This window comes from Octopus sinensis, linkage group LG10, assembly GCF_006345805.1.
Source record: "Octopus sinensis linkage group LG10, ASM634580v1, whole genome shotgun sequence".
Taxonomy (NCBI): domain Eukaryota; kingdom Metazoa; phylum Mollusca; class Cephalopoda; order Octopoda; family Octopodidae; genus Octopus; species Octopus sinensis.
The window spans coordinates 93645958-93657389 of NC_043006.1; the positions used below are offsets into that span (position 1 = coordinate 93645958).

The window sequence follows — 11432 nt, forward strand, 5'->3', positions numbered from 1 at the left end:
CCGTCAACCTCACCAAGCTTGCTTGGTGAGGAGGGTGTTTATTGGACACCCTGCGGGACGAAAAACAGAGCCCGTCAAAGGGCGGAGGAACTCTTGAGAGTCAACGGCCATCCAAAAAATGTTTTAAGGCTGTATCATGCGCGGGGACATACGAGGGGCGTTCAATAAGTAATGCCCCTGACCCACTTCCCATAGCAGTAGAGCAACGAAACTTGTCACAGTTATTAGTCTTTTTCTACATAGGAACCACCCAGAGTTACGCATTTCTCCCATTGTTTGATGCAGCTCTGGAGACCGTTTTTGTAGAAGACCTCAGCTTGATCCTCCAAATTGAACGTGACTTCAGAAATCAAGGCTGCATCATCTGGGAAACGCATTCCTTTCAAAAACAACTTCATGACTGGGAAGAGGTGAAAATCAGAGGGTGCAAGGTCAGGAGAGTAGGGGGATGGGGGAGGAGTTCATAGCCATACGCCTGTGCTTCTGATCTGGCGACAAGCGAGTTGTGGACCGGAGCGTTGTCCTGCAGGAGGAGGATGCCTTTGCTGATCTTGCCCCGCCTCTTGATTTTGATAACTTCTCTTAATTTCCTCAAAAGTGAAGCATAATAGGCTCCTGCAATTGTGGTACCCTTTGCCAGGAAATCTGTCATCACTACTCCGTCCTGGTCCCAGAAGACTGTGAGCATGACCTTGCCAGCGGAGGGCTGCACCCTTGCCTTCTTTCGAGGGGGTGAGTCACGGTGCTTCCACTGCATTGACTGGGCTTTGGTCTCTGGATCATCGTGATGGACCCAAGTTTCATCCTGTGTAATCAGTCTTTTGAAAAATTTTGACTCATCTTCTTGGCACATCTCCAAATTCACCCTCAAGCACTCGGCGCGTTCTTGCTTCTGGAAAGGCGTGAGCAACCTGGGAATCCATCTGGCAGACACCTTTTACATATGCAAATGGTTATGAATGATAGTTTCCACAGACCTGGTACTAATCTTGACCTCATGGGCTATTTGGCGAATAATTATGCGTCGATCTTCCAAAATGGCAGCCTCAACTTGACGGACGGATGCCTCATCAATGGCAGAAGTGGCGACCAGATCTGGGAGCTGTTTCCACAGAGTTCCGACCATGTTTCAATTCACGATGCCAGCGTTTTACAAGGTCATATGATGGGGCATCATCACCATAAGTTACTTTCATTTCATCAAAAGTCTCCCGTGGTGTGCGTCCTTTCAAATACAAAAACCGGATCACTGCTCGACACTCAACAGGCTCCATTTCACACTTGACTCGGTTCAAACACCTGTAAATCAGAAACCACAATTAATTCAGAGCTGTAATTTGCCACTTAGAGATATAAATGATTGCACATGCAAAATTTCAGCTAGATCCAACAACTGCAAGTGGGTCAGAGGCATTACTTATTGAACTTCCCTCGTAGAAATAATCATACTGAATACCTGATTGCGTGGTTAAACCATTGGGAGTGAAGGACTCCTAGCCTTTGTTAGGGCATCCCTCTAGGAGAAGGTAACTCAGGTAACTGGGATAACTCTGACATAAAACTTGCGGCTCAGTGGTTACCGATGATGTTGACTTGTTATTCTTTTCGGATTATGGCTGCTGTTGCTTAGTGAGTGGGATTGACTCAGTGCACAGCCTTTCTTCACTTTAAAAAAAGTCTTCTTGCACAGGCATTGCACGATAACAACATTGATTAAGCTTCGTGCAATGGCCATACTCGATAACGAGGGGGCAGCCACCAGATATATGCATGAATGTATGTATATAAACATACCGTCGTCAGCATTAAATCTTATCGAAGTAGTTAATCTGAAGTCAATGAGCCATTTCCTCCTGTTCAACGTTACACTTCGACCTTCCCATAGGAGCTGCTAATATGTGGCTCTGGACTACGAGTTTCCAGCTGACCAAGCCTGCTCTCGTCATCCAGTTTACCATCGCTAGTGAGCTTAGGGAAGAGAGTAGAACCACAGAGGTTTTCGTGTGATTTTGTTTAGGGTGAACCATGTGTTTCAACCAGAAGGCCCACACACTTGGCCACCCACCTTCATCTACGTTTGGGACTGGTGAAATACTGGATATTGTTAGAGTGGTTGCAGCGGGCTGACGAACGTCTGAAATATAATCGAGATCCATCTTGTTCGCGCCATCCCACATCCCAGCAGCGGTGGATTTGTATCAAAATTACCTTGTCCTAGAGAGTGTGATGATCTCAATCTACTTGAAGGTATACATGCTTGTTAACCAAACTCTGGGACCTTAAAAGGTGTTACTCTTCCGGGTCAGAATAGACTCAGCAACAATATTGGCGAAGAAGTGATTCCACACTCCTAGGAACTCAGTGACTTCTGTGCCAAGGTCCTCACTACGTAGATATCTACATATATACATATGTATGTGTAAATGTATGTGCGTATGTGTGTGCACATGTATGTTTGTATGTATGATCCATGTTATAGGCCTTACACATAGGTAGTGTAACTTTTCGGAATTTTTTTGTTTTTCACTCCTAACAATTAAGGTAAGAGTATTCTATTATTCCTAGGCATTGCAACTGGTATTAGGAAAATTTTCAGACGAGAAAATGAAATTAGCATTTTCACACGATCCTTATATAAATATGTATCAAAAATATTACCTAGTGTTTTTTTTTGTATCAAGTATGCGCAATAAAGACAGAATTAAATCAAAATAGTCGACTATTTATCACACTTAATGTATATACACAGTCAATAAACAAGTTACTGTCGTATTTCTTCTGAGATAACATATTTTATGTTAAAATCACAAACCTTTGTTTCCTCTGATATTTACAGCTTTCTTTTAAGGGTACGTATATAAGAGATGTTAACATAGGACAAACACTACAGTCACTGGGCTATCGACAGCGTCTATAAATTAATTATGATACAGAAAGTTATTTTTAAAAAAATATATGTATAATTTTGAAGCACAGCTCGAGTTGTATGCCGGGCTGTATGCCGAGCTGTCTGGATGAAACAGTGTTGAATGAATCAATGTTTTCAGTTCGTGATTGTTAGTTGCTCTTAAAGGATTTGTCCAATGGGCTTTAAACAAACTCAAAGAAGACCGGATAGGCAATGGCTGCTTCTTTTGAATATAGCGAATACTTACCAACAATACCAAATACACCGGCGGGTAAAAATATCACCAGAAGTACCAGGTCATGTAATTCCGAAAAAACCTTCTTGAATTCTACGAGGTAAATTGGTAGAACAGCAGTGAAACCAAATACTAATATGTTGGTAACAAAAACGGAAAATATTACTAAAGCAGCAACGATGGCCTCTTGCACGGATCGTTTCTTGGTTCTGCTGGAAAGAGAAAGAATCAAATCTTTATTTAGTATATGGAAACTGTCAGAGATACAGTATACAGTAGCGGGATGAGAGAAGGGGTCAGAGTAAGAAGCATTTAGTTATGTATGGTATTAGACTGCGGCCATCCTGGAGCATCGCCTTGAAGAAGTTTACTCGAACGATTCGAACTCAGTCGATAATTTTGTTGAACTTGGTAGTTTTTCTATCGGTCACTTTTGCTGCACCACTACGTTACGAGGACATAAACACATTAACATAGGTTGTCAAGCATTGGCGGTGGAAATGAGTTACAATGACATGCATGCACACACACACACACACACACACACTATATATATATATATATATATATATATATATATATATATATATATATACAATACAAATAAGAAAATGGAGAAACAAATTTAGTTAGTTCAACTTACGGATATTATAATGTTGGATAATTTATTCATATTACAAATGAGAACATCAAAAGCATACAAAATATTATATAAATCAATAGATAAGATAATAATACAAATACAGATTTTAAAAGTCTGGATAAATGATATCCCATAGTGGGTCACACTCATAACCCCTATCTTACTTTGTACTATACATATATATATATATATCGTGGCACTCCGTCGGTTACGACGACGAGGGTTCCAGTTGATCCGATGAGCGGAATGGCCTGCTCGTGAAATTAATATGCAAGTGGCTGAGTACTCCACAGACACGTGTACCCTTAACGTAGTTCTCTGGGATATTCAGCGTGACACAGAGTGTGACAAGTCTGGCCCCTTTGAAATACAGATACAACAGAAACAGGAAGAAAGAGCAACGAGAGAGTGTAAAGGAGGAAGAGAGAGAGAAAGAGATTGAGAAAATAGTGAAAGGGGGAAAAAGAATTAGAGAAGGGATGAGAGAGAAAAAACGAAAGGGAGAGAAGGGGAGAAAAAACAAGTAGAGAAAGGAAGTGAGAGAAAACGAAAGGGGGAGAGGCTCACGCGTGACCATCGTCCATATTTCTTTTCCTCACGTGATAATCTTTCTTTTCCTTCAGTCTGTCGCACAGAGTAGACACATTCTTTTCTATCTTTTCTATATTTTCTCTTTTATCGTCTGGCCTAACGGCCCTCCATGTTTGTTTTCGTTTGGTTTGTTGCATGTCTCCACTGACCTGTTTTTGTTACAAGCTTTGACTCTTTGCAAAATCCCAAATTTTATTTTGGTTCGCGGGAGCAACTGTTTTTCGAAGCCTAAGATTGTCGTTAATTGCACGAAATGTGGAGTGCATAAACAGCCGACAACAAGAGTAAACAAGAGAGACAGAGACAGGCAGAAACAAGGAAAATGCCACTTGTATTTGAACACTATACAAATATTCTTTTTAAAAAACTTTTCTTTTAATTTTTCTAAATTTAATTGTTTAATTGTTACAGTTGAAAAGGTCTCAAATGACTGAAACCGGTACGGAAATGTTCTTTATAAAATTATTTTAGCATTTTCTATCTTGACATTTTTTCCATATATATAACTCGTGTGTTCCTTTTATCATCTTATACATACACACACACACACCAACATATTATATTATATATATATATATATATATATATATATATATATAGAGAGAGAGAGAGAACTATACACACACATGCACACATATACGTACACAGGCGCACATACGTATGCTGCGAGCTTCTTTCGGTTTCCATCTACAACGTTCATTCACAAAGCTTTGGTCGACCCGGAGGCTATATTAATTTACACTTGCCCAAGGTGTCAAGCAGTGGGACTGAACCCAGAGCAATTTGGTCGGGAAACAAATGGCTTATCCCACAGCCACACCTGCGCCTATATTGAGTTCTTAGAATCGTCAGGGTGTGGAAATAATTGCTTTCGTTATATCTTCTGGTTCTATAAATTCTGTGTTCAAATCCGGCTGATGAACTTTGCCTCACGATCGATATATTAGTGTACCAATCCCCACCCTCACCCCTTAGAATTGCTGTCATCGAACTTAAACTAGAAACTATTATTTCGTTCGCCATTTGTGCCCAGAGTTCAAACCCTACCGAGCTCAAACTTTGCCTCTGTTTTTCAAGATTAGCTCAGTCCGAGTTTCAAATCTATCCTGGTTGAATTTCTTTTCTTTAATGTTAGGCAATCGGTTGGTTATTCAGTTTATTTAAACAGTATAGATTGATGATTTTGGAGATAATTAATTGAAATACAAACATATTTTAGCAGGAAGGAAAGAAAGGAAAAACATTAAAATTATAAAATATCAAATTATCAAGAATAACTATATATATATTTGTAAATTAAGGCTAGCATTGGTTTCATGTTAAGAAAAGTAGGAGAATATCCTAGTGTCTTACGATTTTCTTAATATTTCCCACTAGGATATTTTAATACTTTTCTTAACGTGAAACTAATGGTAGCCTTAATTTTTAAAAAATTAAATTATATATCCACCAATGCGGTGTTGAGCATTCATTTCATCTTTTGACATTTATACACACACACATGTACATACATACTAGTATATACTAGTATATATTTATATAAAGGTCTGTATGTTCGCATGTACATATGTATGTATGTATGTATGTATGTATGTATGTATGTATGTATGTATGTATGTATGTATGTGTGTGTTTGTGTACGCGTGTAAGAGTGTATATATATGTGTATGTGTGTGTATGCGCACGTGTATCTTGTTGGTCTCTGTACTTGAGAACCATGTTGATTTTGGTAAATATGTGGAATAAAAGCGGCGAGCTGGCAGAAACGTTAGCACACCGGGCGAAATGCGTGGCCGTATTTCGTCTGCCGTTACGTTCTGAGTTCAAATTCCGCCGAAGTCGACTTTGCCTTTCATCCTTTCGGGATCGATAAATTAAGTACCAGTTACGCACTGGGGTCGATGTAATCGACTTAATCCGTTTGTCTGTCCTTGTTTGCCCCCTCTGTGTTTAGCCCCTTGTGGGTAGTAAAAAAAATATGTGGAATAAGTACCAGGAAAAAACAGCCATAGGATAAAGAAAGAAAGAGAGAAACGAAAATGAAACGCGACTTGTTTAGAATTTAAAACGAAAGGAGAAAGCAATGACGTTTCAGACGTTAGTCTTTCATAGGAAGAAAATAAAGAAAAAAACACAATAAGTAAAAAAGGAACCTGAATGAGAATATATTGATGGAAGGGAGAGAGAGAGAGAGAGAGAGGAGAGAGAGAGAGGAGAGAGAGAGAGAGAGAGAGAGAGAGAGAGAGAGAGAGAGAGAGAGAGAGAGAGAGAGAGAAAAAGTATGTTAGGGACCAGGTGTGAAGGCGCTCGTTTGGGAGAGGAGTTATATTGCTCATGTAACGCCAAATAAATTTCGTACTCCGAACTTTTTGCTCCTTCCTGTTTTTCTTCCTCTTTCCGACGATGAGTTATGCTCGAAAATCGTTTCCGCTCATATTTATTCTACCTAAGACTTTCACTAAGCGTCAATCTGATGTCCTCCTGTGTAGTCTATTAACTTTGCTGGGGATGTGTAGTACTGTGTATTGGTGGTGTGTGGTGTTGGTTGTTCTTATCTTAGTAGTAGTGTAGTAGTAGTAGTAGTAGTAGTAGTAGTAGTAGTAGTAGTAGTAGTAGTAGTAGTAATAGTAGTAGTAGTGTAGTAGTAGTAGTAGTACAACATCAGCAACAACAGCGACAGTGAGTCAATTCGGGTGTCCCTATGCGGTTTCCCTCTCTGCTAGACACGGCAGCTATATCTATTTCAATAACATTACTCCATTTCGTAAAGACCCAATAGGGCATAATTTTAGTGTTTTAGTCCCGTGTATAGCTACAACAACAACAACAACAACCACAACAATGAGAATAAAAGCAACAAAGACTATGACAACAACAGCAACAACAATAACACCAACAGCAGCAGCAGCAGCAGCAACTCCGACAATTTCTATTATAAAAGGTAAAATACAAGCAAACCGTGTGTTTTTCGCGACATCCATTCTTCAATTCTTTCGTCTCGTAATCTTCCAGTTCTGTTGATGTTTGTCTTTACTTCAACCGCAAATATCAGCGATTTGAAATTTCTTACAATATTCAATAAGACTAAACGTGACGGTAATATCTATAAAAACATTCGTGCTGATCGCATCCGTGTGAGTGTGTGTCTGTGAATGTATCTATGTATATAGGCATGAATGCGTATATGTATCTATACACATTTATAAAAGTATGCATATGTATACACATACATATATATATTTACATATGTATGTACATATATATCTATATATGTGTATATATACATAATTATATATATATATATATATATATATAATATATATATATATATGTCTATACATATATACCTGTATATGTATATATATATATGTATATATATTATATATATATATATATATATATATATATATATATATATATATATATATATATATATATATATATATAGATATAGATATATATATATGTGTGTGTGTGAGTGTGTGTATATGTCTGTGTGTATACATATAAAGTGCGTGTGTAAGTGTATATCTGTATGGATGAATGGATGCGTGCCTGAATGTTAATGAGTTGAAACAAGTCCTAATTATGTTTCTGTCCACGTAATTTATAACATGATATCGGCAAAACGCGTAACGTTATACTGACAATTTGTTTAAACTAGGTTGAGTTATTTCCTTTTCATAAATAATGTCCTTATTTTAAGCTGTTTAAAACTTTCACCCTATTATTATATTTATAATCTACACAAACACACCGTGTTGGGATGTGTTGTATATAGTTTTTAGGAAACCGTCAACATTTTTGAAAAAGTGTTGAGGTTGCAGAAACGAAAACAAACCAACAGCGCATGGTAAGGTGAAAGAGACTGTCATAGACATATACATATATTCGTATATGTGAAGTTACGACGTTGGGCATTATTCCTCGCGCGTTGAGTTCAAACTCCACCGAGGCCGACTTTACCTTTCATCCTTTCGTGGTCGATAAATCAAGTACCAGTGAAACACTGGATTCGATGTAATCGACTAGTCCCTTCCCACCAAATTTCAGGCCTTGTGCCTATTATTATTATTATTATTATTATTATTACCATCATTGCTACTAAACCAATCTACGACAAACTTATTTAACTTATCTTTCAGTATGTATTAAGCCTTATTTCGTTTTATGTTATTTATTTATTGTAGAAATTATTTAATAGTATTAGAGTATCATTTACTATATTATTATATGTTATTACTTTTTACTCTTTTACTCTTTTACTTGTTTCAGTCATTGACTGCGGCCATGTGGAGCACCGCCTTAGTCGAGCAAATCGACCCCGGACTTATTCTTTGTACGCCCCGTACTTATTCTATCGGTCTCTTTTGCCGAACCGCTAGGTGACGGGGACGTAAACACACCAGCATCGGTTTGTCAAGCAATGCTAGGGGGACAAACACCGACACACAAACATATACACACACACTATAGATATATATATATATATATATATATATATCTATATATATATATATATATACATATATACGACAAGTTCTTTCAGTTTCCGTTTACCAAATCCACTCACAAGGCATTGGTCCGCCCGGGGTTATAGCAGAAGACACTTACCCAAGATGCCACGTAGTGGGACTGAACCCGGAACCATGTGGTTGGTTAGCAAGCTACTTACCACACAGCCACTCCTGCGCCTATTAATATTTTAAACAAAATGACAAAAACTTTTTGTTGATGGGGAGTGTGAGATGCGTTTGGGCTTCATGAGTTGGAGAGAGGTGGGTGGGATGTGGTGGTAGAGGGCATCTGGCTATAGTTGGCGGTTTGTTGTTGATTGTAGGATAGTACTGAGGGGAAGGCCATACTGCTGCTATTAACAATGACACACGTACAGGCATACACACGCATACATATACACATATGCTCACACACACACGCATGCGCACATAAATAGTTTCCGTCATTTTCATTGATAATTTATTCTATTTGTTTACACAACGTCTTCACGCGTTTAATTTCTTATAAACGCTAAGAACTATTCTTTTACGTTTGGATTTTGCAGTGTATTGAGCTAAGTAACGTTGAATTAATTAATAGTAGGCTGTCAGTTGTAGTTTGGTGTCTTCGTGGTAGATTGTTCATTTCTTATACTTTTTTTCTCACCTTTCTTTAATTCATGGGGCTTAGATGTTCTTCGTATTCTTCATTAGTAAATAGTTTTCGCCATTTTCATTGATAATTTATTCTATTTGTTTACACTCAGTCTTCTCGCGTTTAATTTTTATAAACACTTAGACCTATATATAATTTCTTACGTTTAAAATTCAGTTATATTATTTTCATCGACAAGCTAACTAACGGTTTTTGCTTATAAATATTATTTGGCTTTTGAATTATATTGGGTTTGATTATTATTGTTATTATTATTGTTGATGAAATATTATTTTTATATATATTGATAGTTATAAGTTATGATAGTTATTATGATATCTATTTATTTAGAATGCGTTACTATTATTTTTATAAAGGGATTTAACGTATTATATATAATTTAATTTGAGAATTAATTTTGCTAGACAATACATTATTTAATAATTAGGTGGTATATTTATTAAGTAGTATTACATTTAAGTAAATGAGCTTTTATATTAATTGATATTTTGGTCAACTATATTATTGAGTGATATATTAAATCTATAGATACTACATATATATTAATTATATAGTTAGTTTATATAATGGATGTGTCTATATTTGAACCATTTCTCATTTTTGATTCCAGTATTTATGGCTTGCACTAGCATTGTGTATATTAATTAATATTAAGGTTTTAGTATTACTTGCTTAATGGGTTTTAGACTTTATTTGGATGTTTATTAAATAAATTATAAATTTTTTGATTTAATGTATATATTTTAAAGTGTTGTATTTAGTTTTCACTTAATGTATATTTTGTATCTTATATTATATATATGTATATATATATATATATATATATATATATATTATATAATATATATATTATATATATATGTGTATATAATATATATATATATATATATTATATATATAATATATATATATATATATTGTATAAACAGTTGCAGCGTTGAAGGTGTTTATAAGCCATTTAAGAAACATACATAAACCGTTAGATTCACTTCAACATTTAAATTTATTTGTCCAAATATTTTCGTCGTTTTGAGACTGCGACCTGTTCACTGACAAAACTTTGTGCGGCACGAAGTTTTGTCAGTGACAGGTCGCAGTCTCAAAACGACGAAAATTTTGGACAAATTAAATTTAAATGTTGAAGTGAATCTAACGGTTTATGTATGTTTCTTAATTGCTTTAAACACCTTCAACGCTGCACTGTTTATACATATATATATATATAATATATATATATATATATATATATATATAAGATACAAAATATACATTCGCTCCCGTCGAATTTTATCCCTAACTTTTGTGGTTATAGAACCTAGCTTTTCTTTCTAGCGTGTTGAATCCCACGAGTGGAATCCTTATGTGTTTAAATGTACACTGTATTTTATGACTAATACATAGTCTTTGGACTAAATCTTTACATGTTAGGCCACTGGAAATGAAAATTGTAATTAATTCCAGACGCTAAATATTATATATATATATATATATCTATATATTATATATATATATATATATATATATTATATATATATATATATACAGATATAATATATACATACATAGAAACACATTCATACATATATATATAGAAAGAGAGAGAGAGAGGGAGATCAAGTGCCACGCTCAAGAAATAATCCATAACTTCTTGCATATGTATATATGCCTATGACTGTCTCTCTCACCTTGCCATCCGGCGTTGGTTTGTTTCCGCTTCTACAAACTGAACACTTTTTCAAAAATATTGAAGGTTTCCTGAAAACTAAATACAACACATCCCAACACGGTGTGTTTGTATAGATTATAACTACACTAATGGGGTGAAATTATTTCAAATAAGGACATTAGGCAATTAGTTTCAGATTTATATAAACGAAATAACT

General features: G+C 35.9%; 1 protein-coding gene across 2 annotated transcripts in view; it reads right to left on the bottom strand.

The window, feature by feature from the left end:
- Positions 1-7494, bottom strand: part of LOC118765207 — a 17506-nt gene extending 10012 nt beyond the window's left edge. The window contains exons 1-2 of one of the 2 annotated variants that reach the window (XM_036506924.1): positions 7336-7494; positions 3156-3352 (exon numbers count right to left, since the gene is read on the bottom strand). In XM_036506924.1, coding sequence (XP_036362817.1) covers positions 3156-3352; positions 7336-7358 — 220 coding nt within the window. In that variant the 5' untranslated portion in view covers positions 7359-7494. Of the gene's footprint in view, positions 1-3155; positions 3356-7335 lie in introns of both variants that reach the window. The other variant, XM_036506923.1, reaches the window with a different exon arrangement.
- Positions 7495-11432: the final 3938 nt, after the last annotated feature.